The 20,752-nt window shown below is 34.0% G+C and overlaps 1 protein-coding gene across 1 annotated transcript in view; it reads right to left on the minus strand.

Moving 5' to 3' along the window:
- Positions 1-321: 321 nt before the first annotated feature.
- LOC122525218 (gamma-aminobutyric acid type B receptor subunit 2) overlaps positions 322-20,752 on the minus strand; it is a 46,328-nt gene continuing 25,897 nt past the window's right edge. Inside the window, exons 7-19 of the mRNA XM_043647909.1 lie at positions 19,380-19,604; positions 18,977-19,037; positions 10,062-10,185; positions 9,011-9,127; positions 8,760-8,898; positions 8,548-8,664; positions 7,745-7,906; positions 7,469-7,572; positions 5,873-6,166; positions 5,071-5,315; positions 2,717-2,917; positions 2,222-2,449; positions 322-2,118 (exon numbers count right to left, since the gene is read on the minus strand). Of these exons, the coding sequence (XP_043503844.1) occupies positions 1,496-2,118; positions 2,222-2,449; positions 2,717-2,917; positions 5,071-5,315; positions 5,873-6,166; positions 7,469-7,572; positions 7,745-7,906; positions 8,548-8,664; positions 8,760-8,898; positions 9,011-9,127; positions 10,062-10,185; positions 18,977-19,037; positions 19,380-19,604 (2,640 nt within the window). The 3' untranslated portion in view covers positions 322-1,495. The remainder of the gene's footprint in view (positions 2,119-2,221; positions 2,450-2,716; positions 2,918-5,070; positions 5,316-5,872; positions 6,167-7,468; positions 7,573-7,744; positions 7,907-8,547; positions 8,665-8,759; positions 8,899-9,010; positions 9,128-10,061; positions 10,186-18,976; positions 19,038-19,379; positions 19,605-20,752) is intronic.

The following is a 20,752-nucleotide window of genomic DNA, read 5'->3' on the forward strand; positions in this document are numbered from 1 at the left end:
GATGATAAAAGGATTCCATGTTGATGATTGAAAATAGTCAAATAGTAAATAGAATATATATATTATTTTTTTATTACTCCGCTTTTGACAATGACAGTTATTGCTTATTACAATAATTAAAGACTTCAATGATTGACACAAAGATATTCGAGGTACGAAGTCGTTCGAATGGCAATCACTCACATTAATCGAGAAAAGTCGCGAACTCTTTTTAATTTTTTTATATAAATATATATATATGTATGTCTTATATATATGCACGCACATATACAATATACACACGTATATTATTTATATATTTATTTCTTTTTTCTTTTTTTATTAGATATAGATATTATCTTAATTATGGCATGAAAATATCAATATAATATCTTGACTCGTACTTATTTTACGAATGAAATTGGCATATTCTTATATTTATTATCTTCATACTTTTTGGAAAGATATATTCGCGTCGTACGTGAATACAGGTACTGGAGAAAGGGGCTTTAGGGCACTGAACACTTTTGATTTCGGGCCTGTAAGAGTATTTGCGGTGCTTCTTACGTGCTTGAATCAATCAATAATTCGATTAATTTATTTTTAATTATATTGTGGGCCCAAGAAAAAAAACGTTCCTTTTCCTATTTTTTCATTCATCATTTTAATCTTCTTAATAAATGATTTTTAGTCGATTAGTGGAGATGATTTGTCTGCGATTTTTCTTTCTTCGTTAGATCTATTTGTAAATATAGATAATTGTGGAGAAGGTTTTCACATCTTACAATTAATAATAAATTTAATTGAATGACATATCGTGGTTTTTTTTTTTCCAGAACAATAGTTCAGAGCTCAACTATCTTTGATCCTAAATGATATACGATTATTTACTACATTCGATATTTAATAATACATTTATTAACACAGCAGTGGTTTTTATTTTACGTCACATCCTTTTTTATTCTAAACAGTAATTAATAATTGTGGAAAGTGGGTACGGGGGAGGAGGGAGTGAGAAGAGCAGGTATGTCATTTCAATTAACTTTAGACGTTTGCGAGAAATCATTTTCAACGGGGATCCATTTTTTGGCAGATTTTACGAATATCCAAGTACGTGAAAAATTTTTTTATTGTTTTTCCCGATTTCGTTGGACGTATAAAAAATATGTACCAAGAAGATATCTTTCCCTTTTTATTATTATTATTATTATTATTATTATTTGTTTTTTTTTATTATAATCGACACACATTCGGTAAGAATATAATTCGAAACGTTGTCGAGAATTTGAAGATATTGTTCGAAATTTTCGCCCAACGTCTGTTTTATTTTTTACAATCCAGAGAAGAATAGGAGGGGGAAGTTAGAATGAAAAATGAAAAAAAATGAAGGAAGCTTGGTCCCTCCGCGATACACAAAAATCAAACACGTGTCGCGTACTCTTACCGGTCCCGTTTATTTTCCTTTGGCACGATGACTAAGGAACACAAACGATGAGGATTAGACGGTGGTAGATCCTTAATCGTTGGACGAAGAATCTCGAAGAACGTCCTTGTCAAGTTTAGCAATGAGAATTTTAGGGCTCGTGGGTTGAGAATGTTCTTGTTCTTGTTCTTGTTGGAGAGTGTCCTTAAGGACAACGGTCAACGTCGTGGAACCAGAACCAGACCCATTTTTAAGGACTACGTCGTTTATTGTACTAGATAGTTTCAAGTTCGTCGGTGTTGAGGACAGTTCAGTTTCGATTGGACTGACATCACTCGAAACGTCACTTTCTCGAAACAGTCTCTTCAAATCGTTTCCCAATTTGGCATCGTCAGGACTGATATTCGAGTCGGCCTTTATTGTTAAGGTCAAACTTTCCGGTGGTTTTCTACCCCTCACACTTTTACCCAATTCGCTGAGAGGTATGCCAACTTCGTGAGTTGCCCAAACATCGCAGAGAGGACTGCAGGAGGAACCACGAGGCGTCGAGGTTGTTTTAGGTCTCCTCGCATCTTCCATCGAGTGCCAACGATGAGGTCTGGTCGCTGATAGTCCAGGTGCTATGGTACTTAGACTATTTGCTGGGACTATTCGATGAGGAAATCTAGGCGAACCACGGATCTTTTCTCGCGACGAACCTTGATTATTGTTAACTTCTGTAAATTCGATTAATTGAGGAATAATTAACTGACTTCAGATGTAATCATATTTTATTTATTTTATTAATGTATATATATATATTAAATGAGATTAACTTACGTGGCGGTAAAGTAAAATTTACTCTCGGCTCGCTGCTTTCCTTACGGCGTAAGCCGAAGCTTAATCTGCGGTCTTCCTCACTAGTGATACTAATTATTGGGCCAGAACCACATCGAGGATGAGACTGCCTTGAGCCTTGTGCATCCATTTGGCAGGTTGATGCGGCTTTAGCACCTGGTACTAGACCAGCAATATAACCCATGTGGACTCTCAGCGCAGACGCTACACCTAAATACGGTTACTCTTGATAATAACGACATATACTATGAAAATGATAATGAATCATTTTCGGTAGATATCGATTGACCTTACGAAGACTATAATCAATCTTGCCAGCAATACCGCTACTACGTCAGTGCATACGAAAATTCAATTCGCTACGGTTTATTGGAGATAATAGTTCGGTGTTTATTTAAACAACGATCATCTCGTAGTAATAGTACCTCTTAAAGTTATTATCGGCCATGTAAAATAAAAATAATTACCATGACTTACCTGTGAACGATGCCGTGGATGTTTTTCTACTGGTCGGACGGCTGCCAAAAAGGCTGAAGAGCCGTTGGAAAACGCCCAGACGATTTGGTCCCTCGGTCTCTCTGCGACGATGAAGTTTGTAAATGTCGGCTAGGCTCCTTCTGGGACCATCCGGTTCCAGATCCGGTTGACTGCTAAACGCTACGGTACCGCGGCGCATGCCTAATTTCAACAAGGGGTCAACAGGAACTCCTCGAATAACCCGTATCGAGCGAGATCGCGATGCTTTCAGTGCTTTTTTTTTCTTTTCTGTTTTTCTTATTATTTTATTTTCTTCCAGTTGGTATATATCTTTCGTTCTTTGTATAGATAGCGGTTTGAATTAAAACGCAACGGAAGGATGCTTAGAGATTAACTTTCGTCAACTTTCCCTCTAGTCAGGCTAAATTGAACTAAACGTCGTTCCGTTACATAATCAACAACTGTTGTGTATTTATGGCATTAAAAAAGAAGGGTGAAAGCGCATCGCAAAAGCGAAAAGCAAACTAAGTTAAATAGTAGAAGAGGAAGGAGAAGAAAAGTTGCATGTATTTTCTTTTATGAAGCTTGCTTTTTTTGCTTTTTCTTTTGTTTTTATTTTTCGTTCATTACGTTTAATTTCGTTTATATGTTTGCACGATGCACATTTCTAATGTGTGTTCTATATCGCATTTGAAGACTACGTAAGCTTTGTCGACAAAAATCCCAAAGTTCCAAAAATTAATTTATCTATTAACGACGCTTAAAAGAAAACCTACCTATTTGTCCCTTTATTTCTAGATGTAAGATCTTTCGTCGATACATTTGAAAATATCAGAAGCGAAACGTGCAACCGACGCGTAACAGATACGATTCTTTTCACGGATACGTTTCGCTATTACTTCGGAAAATTGTTGTTTATTGACCTAGATGTCAATCGATATCTCGTGGAAACTTAAATGTTATTTTTTACGATAAGGTATAAGGGATGTTGATAAACCAATTAGTAGGTTTGCACAAGAAGCGTAAATAGTGTAAAAGAGAGAGAGAGAGAGAGAAAGAAAAAGATAAGGAAAATGTTGTAATTTCATGCTGTATAATGATCGAATTAATTTAGAAAGTGCTTCATATTTGTACGAAACAATTACAGTTTTTTTATCATCCAACTGTAGCGAGAAGAGGAGGAGAAGTTTGAAGAAAGAAAGGGAAAGTGATAAGAAAAAAGAGATAAGAGAGAGAGAGAGAGAGGTATCAGAGGGATGAGAAAGTTTTGTCATGCATGACGAATGCTTCCGACATGTAAGAGCATCTGACATGCAAATAATACTGCACAATTTTCTCCTTGCTACAACTTGGATGTTAGTACTCATAGAAGAACGATCCCTTGAGGTAAAAACGTACGACGAAATTTCTTAGATGTAGACTTTTTTGAAATATTAACGAGCGATATCCAAGATGATATATTAAGGAAATAACTTAGCCGGTCTTTCGCTTATTCTCTCAAGCTTCTTTTTCTTTTTTCTTCTTCCTTTTCGAACGATTTTTCACAACACTTACATTTTGACAAGTACGAACGGGTTATTCGTATTATTAGAATAAAATAGACGTACGTAATACAGCTGCTTACTTGTTTCGAGGATTTATTCTAATACGCTGAGAATTTGTAATTTCCCTATTTGGATAATGTGCAATCTGTCGTTAATGTAACGAGTACGAATGATGGAAAGTGGAGCTGCCAAAAACACGGCCCCTCTTCGATTTATCATGAAGAGGGAATAAAGAGAGAGAGAGAGAGAGAACAAAAAAGAAAGAAACAAACAAAGAAGGAACATAAAAAAATATCAGAAAAGAAATCAATAAAAAATTCAACGTTTTCATGCATACTCGGACGTCCACGAGCTTGAAAAAGGATCGTCATTGTTTCTACTCTAAAAATTGAAACGTTACGACGACGTCCCGTATCATGGACATCTCTTCTTATGTGTCGTAACGTCAAGCAAGTGAACATAGGCTTTCGTTATAAAAGCATTTACGTGCAATAAACGAAATTCCATCACCTTTCTCTGACACCTGAATGGCGGAGGAACGAACGAAGCGAGATAGCATTAATATAAACGTTGATTCCTTCCTTCTCTGCTCGAAACGAGTCAGACTCATCGTGCAAAATATGTTTTTTATTTTCTCTTTTTTTTTTTAAATTTCAATATATATATATATAATACTTTCGATCGTTCATTCTTCTGTTAATTTTTTCTTTTTTTCTTTTATTTATATTGATAAAATCGATAAAAATCGATTGATTACTTTTTTGCACGACTAAGTCCCGTGAAACATAAATTTGATAGTATCGTTCTTACCGGAAGGATCGGCGGACGGCCAACTGGCCCTCGGAATAACCGATGGGAGAACGCTGAGCAACAATAAGGGTAAGCCACCCCCGATACTCGGATTTCGTTGTGGAATCGAAGTACTCGAAGAAGCGTGAGATGGTTCGACCGGTTCTTGGGCCAACTGCTTTTCCAATCTGGCCAACTCGAGCTCCAACTGAGCCATCTCGCGACGGTAAACTCGATTCTGCACCTCTACTCGATACTGTAGCTCTCTGCGGAATCACGTTAATTGCATCAAACGAGGGCACTGTTATTTGGCATTCCATTGATTTGCATGGAAAGGGACACGTTTCGAAGAAAGGGCATCGTTTTCTTTGATCAAGCAACGAACGAAAACTAATAGACAAATTGATCGACGTTCTCGAGGCTTCAAATAAAGACCAAAAAGAAAAAAAGATGAAAAAACAAGGAAAAAGTAAAAAGGAAAATAAAAAGAAAAAAAAGAAAGAAAGGAGGAATGAAAATAAAAATAGACAACAATTGGATAAAAAGAAAAGAAAAAGAAAGGGAGAGCATAGTTGGATTTTTGTTTTCATTTGGCAAACCCGATACGTTATTTTCTCTTTCGTATAACTGCTTTGAAAAGTACGAACTCGATCGGGAAGCCGAATGCGATAACGTTTATTGTCTCGAAGACCAATTCTGTATTTGGCCAACGTTAGAATTTATTTCTTATCGTCGACTTCGGTACCCGTTTCCTCCTATCTAAAGGCTTTTCCACCTTTCACCCTCTTCTTTCAATTCGATCGAGAAAAGCAAGCCCTCTTACCTTCTATCATCCGTGACAAATCTCCTTGTGTTGCATTCGATCTTCAAGCCGAGACTCTGTACAACAGGATCAGCTCTCTCTCCGGCTAGAATGTTCGCCAATTGAGGTAGAAAGAGCAAGGCTAAAGTCCCTGTTGTCGAGGCCAGGATCAGGGCAGTGATCGTGACAAAGGCCAAGGTTGCTCGGTCGGACATCAAATTTGCTAACACGACCACGATACCAGACGTTATCACTACCGAATAAACGCTCATGCCAATATACTGCGAATCGTTCAAAGCTGGTATCTTCACGTGTCTGAAAAGAATTTTCTCTTATTTTCTCTCTCTCCTCTCTCTCTCTCTCTCTCTCTTTCTCTCTCTCTTTTTCTTCTTTTTTTCGATTCGATTCGGTTACGTGAAGTTTCTTGTCTTTCTCAACGCCTCGGAGGAAATTCTCTAAAAGTATGAATTTCGAGAGAGAATCCTTTATAATCTCGTTTGACTCGAATCGTACTAGGACCGATTTTCTTTGTCATCCGAATCGTTCAAGGAAACTTCGTATTCGTCTTCTGCATTTCCGATATACACCTTCTACCTTACGATCGAATTTCTTTCCTCTATTTCCTTTCGTCTATTAGATTTTCGGAAGTCTATCACAAGACACGCGTTTTTCCACGTACCAATCGTTCAGATATTTATTTTACGACAAAAAACAACGAAGTTTTTCAACTTTGACGGATTTATTTTTTCGATTAAGTTTATGTACTCTTATTTTCTAATTTTATTTCTTATTTTTATTTGAAATTTTTGTTGGTTATTAAATTTGGAAACTAGCATAATAGATTTGATTGATACATCGGTGATATTTATACTATTTGATTTGATTTTCAATTGAAAAGTTGCTTTATTCTTCTGTTTATCCTTTGACTCGTGAAAGAAATTGCGTATACAAAACGTGTTGGTTTGTGTATAGATTACAGTTAGAATTTTAATTGTTTAATTAACGGATAAGCCAGATTTGTTAAATTGTAGCAAATTTTCCATTTTCTCGGATGCTTTTACAAAACGTTAATAGCAGTTTTCAACGAGGAAATACGAATTTATCTTAAAGAGGCTGAATAATATCCCATTGTTTTTATCTTTATCTATAGTGGCACACATTTCGTAGAATTCTATCCCATTTCGAGTTGATACCATCGTTGAACAATGTAATTAATTAGCTAAATTGCTACGGATTATTTCCCCATAGTACGCTCGTCATTCTCTGCGATTAAATCTCCGCTCGAAATAGCGACAATTATTGCATCCGGTTAATACTTCGATTCACCCTAAGTGTTTTCTAAATCAATGTATTCATACATAAAATATGTAACATTTTCAGGATACTCTTTAATCGAATGAATAACAATTTAAAAACAAAAGATAAGTTATCTTTTATATATATATTTGGGTTATTTCGAACGAAACGTCTTAAATAGTGAAATTGAAATTATTTCATTAATTAAATATGTATTCTATATAAAAATAATTTGAAAGTGTGTGTCAAATCAACAAGAGGGAGTAAAATTTCATTGAATCGGAAAATATGGATTAACGATCCCTATAGATGAAAGCTTACCTTGTTTCCCAGGCCATGTAGACACCGACTACGAGTAACAAGCCTTTATAAACGTAAAGTGCACCCAGCCAGCCATTAGTGTGCTGTGAACGACACACCTCCACCTACGTGGAAGGAGCAAAGGCAAGGAGTTAATTGGTTACGGATCGTTAAAGGTAATTACGAATAGCGTTATTGCGGGTACTTTTGGGACACCACTGGAACTTGCATCATGTTCGTAGGAAAATCATTTAAAGGATTTTGCACGTTTACGTAGTTTTCAAATTTTGTCTTTACCTGTGGTTGATAGATGATGCCACGATCTTGCAAATTCATTTCCATGGTTAAGTTACGCAGGTGACGTTGCATTGGATCCAAGGTTACCCAGAGTGTCACCACCAAGCCGTCGATCACGAGCAGTATGCAGATTAGGCTTATCAGTTGAGTATCCTGTAGCAGCTAGGAATGATAAATTTGCGTCGTCCATTAATCATAGAAGATGATATTTCTTGTACGATCAAAATCGATCATTTTTATTTATTTCATTTAATTATATATTGTAATTGTCCCGTTAGTAATTTCATTGAACATACACGAGGAACGTTGTTCGAATAAAAGTACAATATTCGAATATCTTCTGCATATTATTTGCTTCTAGTTTCTCTTCAACTTTTGCATATGGATTTCGTTCTTGTTGCATATGTATAATGATTGCCGAAGTTATAGAATCAAAAGACACTAACAGTGATTTTATTTGTCGAGGGAAAAAGAGAGAAGCGGCTTTTGTTAATTGAAAAGATAAACGTTAATTGCATCAATTTTCCTCTCTTACAGCGTGTGGTGTATTCTATACATGGGATTTAATCGAATCAATCGCGTCTGAACGCACCAGACGCTTTAGAACGATGAAAGAGGAAGGATGAAAAGGATATCTGTTCTTTTTATAATTTCTCTGCTTTAACATAATTAATTAAATGAACGCGATGTTCACTTGAACCAAAAGAAAAGAAAAAAACAATGAAACAAGACCATTTTATTACGCATTTCAATTTTCGAAATCAAATGGATTATATTCAAATAAATTTGGAACCAATTCAAACCTTATTTTTGACGACTCCGCTTCTGCTTCTTGTAAAGATCCTATGAACCCGATAGGTTTTCGTGAACATGGAACCGAAAGCCAAAGAAAATCCAGCTGATAATAGAAGAACTCTTGCCTAAAAAAAAAAAAAAGAAAATATAACAATGAATTGATTTCAAATATATTAAATTTGTCAATGAAATTAGATCTTTGTAGAAAAATGATGCTCACGGTGCACACAGATGGAAAATAATCATGGCTCTTTGGGAGTGTTGCATTATCAAGTCCAAGTAGTATAACCGCACCATAAACGAGACAGCAACCAACTGCAGCCATATTGTTTAGTCTGGGACTCGATAGTTTAATACTTCTGCGAGCATGATTTAAATAAACGTTTATAGTTATAATTCCATCTTTTTTGTTTTCTTCCAACTCTTACTTTTGCTTTCTTTCTACGAAGCATTATAGATCTTAGAGCTTACTTGTGTTTTCGAAAATGAAGATTGAATGCGAGAAATGCGACTGCCAGGGCAACCCCGATGCTTGCCAAACAGGTGACCGCGAGAAAAGCTGCAGGTGCTACTGTAACCACTCTTAACCTGCATAAAAAATGTCTATCGTAAAGTTGTGTTAAAGTTTCATATAAAAATGTCGGACTGGATCGTTAGGGTTTTGACTATTTCATGATTATGTCGATCTATAACACATATTAGAAATTATAGTTGAGACACCAACGAAAGTCAACTTGAATCATGATTTATGTATATACATCAACGATAAGTAGTAGTAGTAGTAGTAGATATATATGTATATGTAAACGTTTTGGTTGACATTTTACGCGACCACGAAGTGAGTAGGAGGATAATCTCCTGAAATTCCTCGCTCTACTTGCTATGACCTCTTTGCTTTCTCTCTTTTAGAGAAAGAGAGATATCCGAAGTTTAAATGGTACTAGCATCGAAATTGACTCATTATACTTGTAAGAAAACTTTTCATCCGATCTCGTATGATTATTCAAAGATTATCCTTCCTTTCCTTTCAAGAAATAATATCACTTTAACAAATCTTATAATATACGATTTACATGTTTCTTTTTGTTTCAAGTTATAAGATTGTATTGATTGCAACGATTGTTTTCATTATACAGTAGAATCTTACAATATTCAAATTAATTGTGGGGATGTAATTGTTCGGATGAAAGATTTTTCTTATAGTAAGAATACAAATAAATAAGAAAAATATAAAATATTTTACAACGAGCAGAGAACACGCGAATAGTAGAACGTTCGAATATCATTATAGATTGCTAGATATTAAAGGTTTCACTGTAGGTCCTAGTTTAATTTAATCCAATAATTATTTTCTAAAATGACATTAACTATGAATCGATTTAATCGTTTTTAATGGAAAGAAAAATCAGAATCGTTTAATTTGTTTTAAATATTGACGTAACATCATAGTCATATAGCTCGAATGGTATATCTCGCGTGAACTTAATCAAAGATCGTTCGATTAAATCAAAAGTGATACTACCGGTAGACCCTACGAGCTGCAGGCGGATGTCCTCCGGGCCATCTTGTAGCAACGCATTCTGGGCAGTTCATTATTAGTTTCCCATCCTCCGGAGTGAAGATAGCTATCTTCCTAGTACGATGACCTATAACAAGAAAACTTTTATTGGATCGATATTCATCATATCAATTTCATATTATTTTTTATTTTAATCACGAAAATATAACTATATGTTTGCATATAGGTAAGTACTTGCATATAGGTAAGTACTTGCATATAGGTGGTGTAACTACATGTAACCATACCTATCTAGATACGTATACGAGATTGCATATATATAAATCAGGGCAATAACGCCAGTAACTAATCATAAATTCGTTATTGCCCGGTGTTCCATCGTTCGGAGCATTATTGCGGCAATTGTGCCTCTGCTTTATAGCGACTGAAAGCCAACGATAATCGGCCATCGTTACGTGTTTTAGCTTGCTAAACAATTTGTTCACGGAAAGAAGAAAAATAAAGAAAGAACAAAAAAAATGTCACGGGGTGATATCAATTGAAAAATTATTATTGTTCCTTTCGGTGATTGAACGCAACAAAATATCGTATCTCTACACTTTTTTTATTTCTTTTTTATTTGAGAAAAAGATCACAGTTCTTCTAATATTACAATAATCGTCATTTCGTTTTCTTGTGACGAATTGGATTTCGTATCCTTTACGTACGAACAAACGAACGAACGAACGAACGAACGAACGAACGAGTTGGTGCAATCATTTTAAAGGGATTCACGTTTCATCGTTGTGATCGGATCTTGTGCTGGTCGAGCACGAATTGAGGATAATTGGTTTCGTTTCGTGCAAAGAGCTTTAGAGACGTCAAAAAGGCTAACTAACTCGAACAGGATTTTCGAGACTTTAATACCCTTTTCTCGTTCGATGATTTTTCACATTCCCTTTTTATTTTCTTTTTACATTTCCTAATCCTCATACCTATGTCAGTACTTATCTATCTATGCCGACTTATCGGTCAAAGTCGATAGATTTTCGAGATATATACGTATCTGTTGAAAAGATGACAAAATTAAAGTCGTAAAAGTGCTCGGCAATGTCCACGTCGATGAATCCTCCCTCCCCATTCTCCTCCTCTTTTCCTCTTTCTCTTAGTCGTAAAACTCTCTTGGAGACGATCTCGAACGGATTATGAGATTCGAATAAATTATTGATATCTTTCGTACTTTTATATTTGCTGATCATTTGATGACTTTGATTCCTCAATCGTTTGATCGTAAAACAATTGAGAGAGAGAGAGAGAGAGAGGAAAGGAAAGACGAAATTTAATAATAAAAAATATAATAATCTTTTATACGAATAGAATTATTGAAGAACAAATATTAAAATATATATGTACTCATATAAATCATCTTTATAGGAATATTAAAGAAAAGAAAAAAATAGGAACGACGAGATAAAATGTTCGCCCATTTTTTTTCTTTTTCGGGTAGTATGACAAATTGACGAAACTATTGCAAACTCGTCTGGTACATTTTTTAACGAAAGGACAGAAAAGATAGGCGACAAGAATCGAACGATAAAAATAAAAATAAAAAAATAAAAAAAAAAACTCGTATATATACGATCGTTTTTCGATGGAATTTCTCCCGTATCTTTCGCTAGGACGTATCTTACGATGAATCTTTGAAAAAAATGTCTGACCACACATTTGATGTCTGACTTGTGATCACTTAAAACGATTCACTGTGCATCCTAAAAAATATCACATTGGTATATAAACGTTCCTTCTTCTTATCTGTTCTTTATGGACCATTTTAAGAGTTCTTCGCGAACTGGGCGATCATTAAACGAAATTACTTTCGGGGTTTATTTGTCATCGACGTCGCTTTAGAAAAAAAATTCTATTTCGGTCGAGACAATTTTGATCAACTGGAATTGTGAATAATAAATAAATCTTAATGTTAGATCGTTCATCATTGTTTCAAGAATTTTTATCGGTTTTTTTCTTTTTTTTCTTAAAAAAAAAAGAAAAGCACGAACTTTATCCCGAAAGCATAAAAAAAAGATTTTTACTTTCATTTTTAATCATCCTTTTGTCTACACTCGATTTCATTAAACATGCCTCGATACAAAGAGCGCGAAACTTTTTTCTCAACTTGGAATTTTACTTGTTTCCTCGCTCTGTTTCTTTTCCTGAACTTTTATCAAAACTTTATTCTTTCCTGTTCTTTCTTTTTTTTTTCCTCCCCTTCTTCCTGCCATAATTTGTCGAACTTTTTATTTCTATTAAAAAAAAAAAAGAAGAATTCCAAAGAGAACGATAAAAATTTGATGCGAAATATTGTCGAATTTAACAGTTCAAAAAATGAATTATTTCAGAGGAGAAGTACATAATATTAAAGAATTAATAGCGACTACCTGTCTTGACAAAATGATTCAGTTTGTTATAATCAAAACTGATGAATCATTTGCTATCATAGTTGTTGTAAAAGTTATTTATCCAACACTTTATTTTCGCGTCCTAGTAACCTTTATTCGTAACATTTTTCGACTCGGTACATGGAACAGGTAATTTCCCTTGACAAACGTGTGACAGGAAAACTCGTGCGAACTTCTTTATATGACGTATTCAGATATGTAATAGTACGGATCTCTCTCTCTCTCTCTCTCTCACACACACTCTCTTTTTCTCACAACTTCTCGGTTCTATTTCAAAAAGTTTATTTCTTTTCTTTTTTTTTCTGTTGTTCTCATAAATTTACAACAAGTTTTTTTTTTTTTCCCTAAGTAACATCTAACATTGTACGCATTTGCTTTATATTTTTTTTTATATTTCCTTTTTTCCGTCGTCTATTGCTGTTATACGGCTTTGTTTTTTTTCTTTTTTTTTTTTTGTCATTGTTGTTGCTGCACGTTCGCAGCGGTAAATAGACTTTCTAAAAAAATATCTCGACAAAGGGTTCGCCGTCAAAGTCTTGTCTTGTTTTTTTCTCTTTATAAGTTTTTCCTTTCTCTTCTTTCTCTCTCTCTGTCTCTCTGTCTCTCTCTCTATTTCTCTCTCATTAAAGAAGCGTCAGAAGATAATGTTAAAATGATTGGAATGATGAAACGTTGCTATACCAAGACAAAATTTGTTCGTTAATGCCTAATAAAGAACGGAGTAAAACTAGTTCACAATTTTCTTATCATTTTTCGTATCCTATGTAGTACGCTTTTAGGTCGGAAAATCAGTATTGTTAGATGATGTCAGGTTTCTGTCATACGATTTATCAGCACTTTGAGAAGAGAGAAAGACCAAACTTTGCTTTCCTTCTTTTCCTCTTTCTCTTTTCTTCTTTTTCGCCTTGGGGCTTGCGTTCTCGAAGCGTATCATCGGAAAGGTCCAATGATACACCACCCTACGACATGCTATTTGATGGATTATAGCCGTAGGATCGTTCGATACAATTCGACGAGCGTAGCACCTCGATCGGGTAACGTGATGCTCGTGTAGGTGGAACAATTAAAAAAAAGAAGAAAGAAAGAGAGAAGAGAAAAAAACAAAAATATATAGGAGAAAAAGAAATGCAACGATGATAAATCCAATTTGTTGAAACACAAATGATACGTTTTTCTTTTTAAGCGTGGTACCATTGGGTGAAAGTAAATTCGTGGCCAGTTCATTGGCTTTATTTAAAATCGATGTTTGAAAAAATGATCAGCCAATGAATAAAATAAAATAAAATAAAATAAAATAAAATAAAATAAAATAAAATAAATAGAAGTAAAAAGCTAGAAATGATAAAAGAAAGGAAAGATAGATACTTGAGGAAAATGTTAGTAGTGTTTGTAGAGCTCGTAAAGGTTAAGGCTGTTCATCCACTTCGTCATGAGTGTGTCGAAAACGAATGAAGAGAACTACTCAGGGAAGAAAAATTCTGTTGTAATGTCACAGGAAATATCTATTTCTTCTCTCTCTCTCTTGCTCTCTATATTTCTTTTTTCTGTTTTTTTTCTTTTTTTTTAATTTTGAATATTATCCTAAGGGAATCTTGAAAGATTTGCTGATCATCGAGTCGATATTTCCTTCTCCGGTATATCTGAATATCTATCTATCCATATCAAAGTCTTGGGATAAGGATTTAAATAGGAAGACTAGGATTCGAAAGAGTGGCGTGAGAGAGAGAGAAAGGTATAGGTACACGTCAGAATTTTTTGTCGAAGCTTTTAAGAGATTGTACGATTCTCCAGTCCAGCCTGATTTTTCGTCGACCGAAAGACAATTGAGTCGAGACAAAGAAAGTAATGAATCGCGGCCTCGATTTTTTCGACACGGTTTGCTACTGCGCTCTTTCTCTCTCTCTCTCTCTTTTCTTTTCATTTGTGATCGATCGGGTTGTACCAGTAAACAAGACTATGAAACACACACCACTCTATATTAAATCTCGTAGAATTAATGGGCCCTCTTTCTCATATATCTCAAACTATTTATCGTGATATTATAGGAGATACCAAAGGACATACGTTTCGTTTTTTTATCGATGATCATACATTTTCCTAGACGTCTTTGCATGCGCAGAATGCACTTATATAGTCATCCCCTTCCCACCCCTCGAGCTATTATTTCACCATGAATACTTGGCGTACTACCATAAGCATTCCAATGCTGTCGGTTCGTTCAAATTATGCATCGGGATTGTTTCTTACGAGTAAGGAGACCTCTAGTCTTGACCTTTCGACCATTGTCGTAAATTTCATATATGTATATTCGTGAGATAACGCATAAGCTATAGTATTAGTTTGTTGTGCGCGATCATGAATTAAAGCTCGTGCACACACCTGCGCCAAGAATCGTTTGTTTTCCTTTCCTTCTTTTTCTTTTTTTATTTATTTATTTATTTATTTATTTTCATCGCAGATTTTGCGCTGCACTTTCTTGCAAGAATAATATTTTTCTCGCGTTATTGTTTTTGGTTCGTATTTTCTTTAAACATTCATCGGTTTGAAAATACGATGTTATTTGTCCCTCTTCCATTGTCCGCCGAAATTCATTTTGTTATACGCGTTCCGATGCATTTCCGATAGTCAACGTGCTCGTATTCGCTACGATGCATTTATCAGCGTCGAGTTTAATTCGATTTCGTGACAGAAAGTGGCCGTCTAAATTTGACACTAGTTTCGCCGTCAATCCGTTTCTCGCTTCTCTTTCTCATTCTTTCTCTCTCTCTCTCTCTCTTTCTCTCTCTCTCTCTCTTTCTCTCTTTCTTTATACCCTCTATTTTTCACGAACACAAACATTTGAAATTCTTACAGAGAACAGTAATATTGACCGGTGCTATCTTCTACTATCTCTTTTTAACTATCACACGAGATATCTCTCTATCTTAACCTTTTACCTTCCCTATCGTTTTCCCAAGGGAAGTCCTCTTCCGATTAATTATTCATCATCGCTTTGCCAATATCCAGTAGTTAGAATGCCAAGTATCTTTGGCCCCGTTCGCACGAACCTTCCTTCCATCCTACGATCCTTTCTCGTTTTATAGTCCGCGATCTCCTTTATATCGGAAATGCCTTACGGCCTTTACTTTTCAACTTGTAGAAATCGCTAGAGATCACCCCGTAACCGTAGTACGCTTTCTTCGAATTTCTTTTTTTTCCCACCCCATGAGAAAGATTCTCAAACTTTTAGTTACAAGCTCTGGGCGTTAAACGTCATTGGTTTAATTCATTAAAATTACTAGTTAAGTTAGATTTAATTATAATTTTTTAACTTTTTATTAAAAGATTTATATAGACTTTAAAAGTAATTGTTTTTTTAATTCATTAAGTTAAGATCGTAAGTTAGGTTTTATTTAAATGGTTAAAATGATTTGAACTTCTTTATAGTTCGATTATTTTCGTCCGTGATTTATTTTCGTATTTCAAGATAAAATTGATATCGACACATAAGGGATCTTTTATTTTTGATTACAAAATAAACGTTATGAAATATTATATATGCACCACGTAGGGGGAAGAAAATTATATTGGAAGATAATATTAATTAATTGTTACGTGATTTCAAAGTTAAACGGACCTATAAAGAGTTAAAATGTTCAACGCACATGTGTCGTGTTTTTTCGCATTTTTATGTCAATTAATTAATTAACAGTAAACGCAAAAAGCCATTATTATTGTACGCTTAAAATATAGAGAAATATAAACATTTAACATACATTAAAACATCGTAATGCATATTTTATATAGAAAAAGATTTTATATAGAAAAGATTAACGTTTCACGTTATACGCAATTTCTTTGAAAATGAAAGACAGCAGCGATAATAATAATTCGATCGGTCATTAATTGAACTGCGGCGATAAATATTACGCGAAACTTGATCGGCTTGCTATCGGAAAAATTAATAGAGTTCGATGTTGAATTTGTTCTCGTGGTTATTTCCCTTTTTGTTATACTAACTGATTGGATATTCATCATCGGATTTGCCTGTATTGCCATGCTCGCTTTAGTCGATTCAATTATTTCGTGCGATTTCTTTGCTTCTCTTATTTTTTAATTTATATTTTGGTGTTGTTGCATTTTGTCAGTTATCTTTCACAGATTTTAATTTAAGAGAGAAATTCAAATCGAAATTTAATCGACGAAACTATGTATTTTAATTCGAGAATACATTTTTTTTTTATCTCAGATAACGTCACACTTTTATTCGAGTTATTACATAACGATTATGTAATGTTTTCATTGTTTTGTGTGCATAATCGTATAAAAGTGAATCAATGGAGTTTATTAATAGACATTTGATTTTAAAATATGGTAATCTGCATTTTAGTTGATGACAGTTGAATATGCAATTTCCATAATTTACATACAAAATCGAGGTAATCGTGAGTGTAGTGGGATTTTCCTAATTATGAATTCGACGATCATTATCGTTCGATATTCATTTTTAGTTAATTATTTTCCGCGATAGAAATGAATTCACTTTTCAAAATGATCCAAACGCCAATGGGATTTTTGCACAAAAATCATTTATGTTTGTATGCGAGTAATGTTTTTTCTTTCATTTCTTTTTCTTTTTTATTTTTTTTTATTTTTCTTTCGTTAGTCAGCAAAGAACTACACCATTATCGTGAGCATCAATTATGTTATAATTATCAAAGTCTGACGAGGAAAAGAAATTGTATAAAAATATTCACTCATTAGAGAATGCACGTCGAAATAAAAGAACACATCGTCCCTTCCAGTTAGAAATAACAATTGTATTTGTCGTTGAGATGGCATAATTAAAATCTGTCATAATAGTTCGAGACTTTTTCAAAATATTTTTCTAAAGATTTTTCTCTTTTTCTTTCTATCGTCTTTCCATCTCTACCTTTTCATATGTATATATTTATCACCTTTACGAAAATTATATATTTTCACGAAGTTATTCGCGTCGTAGAATGTAATGAGTTTTTATTATCATTATTTTAGGAAAGAAAAATCTAATTTACAGTCAGTTACGTGCATTTTGTATACAGAAAAAACATGATTAATTAATGATAACAATAATAATAATAATAATAATAATAAACCCCGTGAGAGGGGCGGGTGATAAGAATACCCCCTCAGTAATCCCTGCTTGTCGTAAGAGGCGACTAAAAGGGAAAAATCCAGAAAAAATGGATAAAGAAAACAATAAGAAAACGTATAGGACTCCTTCCTGAGGTTCATCAGGCCATGTTTGAAGGGTACAGCTTGCAGACCACTAGTAGGGTGCGATTGTGTAGACGAACACACCCTGTGGGACACTCGAATCGGATATAACCACACAAAACAGCACACAACAATCCTAAACTGTATATGTCGAAAGTGCTTCGATGATATTACAATCATTGACCATTAACAATAAAGACGGGAAAACTCAGATAGTGTATGCAGTGGATAAACGAAATGGATGAATGTTGTTCTATATAGCGAAAGAAAAATAGAAACAATTAAATCCAGATAATGGATCCATCAACACAATGAATAGGAAAACCCATTCATACTTGGTTGGGAAAAAACCCCGTGTGAGTGGAGTTTACTACACTTACCTGGTTTTAACCATGTAAATCGAGTTATTGGAAAAGAATAATAATAATAATAATAATAATAATAATAATAATTTATACTTTGATAACGGATAAAATTTATTAATAATTCGATATACCACGGGTTAACTTTGATCTTTTTCAGTAATATAAAATTTCTCATTTTCTTCGAGAAATTTCTTGTTCCTTTTGTAATAGTTAACGTAACGGTCCTTTATTTTTTTTTTTTCTTTCTCTCAAGAAACTCTAATGTAAGAAGAATCGTTTTTCCGCACGGCAACATGATCTTTCCTGGTTTGGTTAAGAACGTAGCTTTTACAACATATCGGCTATAAACGAACGTGCTTTTACCGTAACGGATGTATAGCGTGAAAATCGTTGGGATGTGCACTTCACAATGGAAATCTCATAAATGGAATCATCGGAGCGTTTACGTGCCAGTTAGCCGCGATATGTGGAGAGGATATCCGATTTATTATAGTATTACGCGTAGATAATTGCTGACAATTTCTACTCAGCTTTAGGCATTTTATGCGTCTCAGAACACGCCCATCAGTTATTATCAATATAACACTATTTTATATATCATAATGAATAAATCAGTTTTAGATTAGAATTAGAGAAAGAAAGGAAGAAAGAGATGATAGAAGTGTTTGGAATATTCGATTTTTTTTCATTCCAGCAATGCAACTAAATGCATTTGAACGGGCATGAAAAAAAAAGTGCAACACGTGGTAGCTCGTAAGGAATTTTTAGGACAACGTTTAACCTTGGAATAAGCACGGCTTTCTTTCTCTCTTTCTCTTGCATTTATATGCGTTAGTAGGATGTAAAGGGAATGTATCAAGATTAATCTAGCGTTTTAACTTACCCTGCCTTTGGTAGAAGGCGGTGATTCCAACACGATCCGCGCCGTCAAAAGAAACCGGCCCCTAAAAGCAAAAGCGTTGTCAAAGCGAAACTCCTTCCTTTCGTTCTACTCCTTTCGCGATATATCGACGTATCACCGCTAAGCTAATAAACCCTCCTTTTTGCTACATAGAAATGATGGATAGTGTATATTTCTCGGGAAATACATCCAACGAACTAAGCCAATGTCCTCGTACGATCGATTTTTTTAACTTCTCTCTTAATAGAAAAAATTCTTTATTTTTTTATATTATTATTATTATTATTATTATTATTATTATTATTATTGTATTATAAATATGGAAATTAAAATAGTTTTCGTGTTTTTATAATAAATTTTATAAACCACATCCTCTTATACTTACCGAAACACCGATAAAGTGTAAGATTTTAAGTTGTCCGAGCAGATATTCAGCATAAGTCTTGTTTTGATGCGTATATTTGGCCATGGTCATGTTCATTTCGTTTAATTCAGTCTCAGTTTTATTCAATGCTAATGCCATTGCCCAGACAGCATCGTACGTTTGTGCAGCAAATTTGGAAGATGCTACACCTCGTTTAGCGAGTTCCGAAATAAATTCAGTGCTTGTCTGTGAAAGAGATCAGATTATTGTTAAATAGATGAAATATTTGGAATAAAAAATAAAAATTGGAAAGTTTTTTCTATTTATAAAATCGTTTGGATACTTAGAATTATCAATGATCTATTCCCTTTAAAGCTTGCATATTGCACATTATATTATACATCTGTTTTATGAAACAGATCTGTTTCTAATGTTTATGTAAATTCGATATGCTAAATATGTTTAATTGGATAAATTGTTAAATTTCAATGTCTATTTGGATTATTGTCGAATTACTTTAATGTTACAAGTCGCTTTAATAAATGTAAATCCTGGATAATTGGAAAAGACAAAATTTCAGAAATAGATTATCGAATGATCTTATGGATGATCGAAGTTGTTTTTTATCGATCACGTGTAAATACTTTCATACTACTCTTGAACCCTTATTTAAAGGATTTCTATAATCGAAGCTTTTCACTTATCAAACTTCGACTTATATGTCAAATTGCGAAATATTAATCTGTCTCTTGATTATTATAGTTAAATTAATGTAATTATTTGAATAATAGGTTGAGATCATTTACTATATGAATTATTGCATATTTTAAAAAGATCGATATTCTCTGTCATCGTAGATTGAATAAATTAAGATTGTCTATCGTCATCTAAGGTAATTCGTGTAACGATCTTCTGTCACTCCAATTAGGTTAGACCATGGGAATTGCAATTGTCAGCATATACGGTTGTTCAAATATTATATCATAATAAGTAGATAAATAATAAATTTTAAACAATTAGTATTAATGAATGTGTATGTATACACAGTGCCCAGATAATTTGATTTTATTGACCTACTTCTAAATCAACTTACTCCAGTCTCTTCTACATGTAAGCATAATTTAACAACATTATTTTGATTTGTTGGCTTTTTTAATTACTTATTGTCCACATTGAAGTTAATTAAATAGAGCGTACGAGTGGAGTTTAAAGTTATTATTTTACCGTTGTCTATGCGCGTTCGTATTTTCGAGTTATTTTCTAGCATGTAATTATTTAAATTCATTTGTTTCTTAGATAAAGGTTTTTGTTTCTTTTTTTTGTTTTTACGTCCTTGAGAAACATCGACGCACGAAGCGGAATGGTTTAAAGAAGTGAAGTGCCCTAGCTTATTT

Source organism: Polistes fuscatus, unplaced genomic scaffold (assembly GCF_010416935.1).
Source record: "Polistes fuscatus isolate 324 unplaced genomic scaffold, CU_Pfus_HIC Scaffold10, whole genome shotgun sequence".
In the NCBI taxonomy this organism is placed as follows: Eukaryota; Metazoa; Arthropoda; class Insecta; order Hymenoptera; family Vespidae; genus Polistes; species Polistes fuscatus.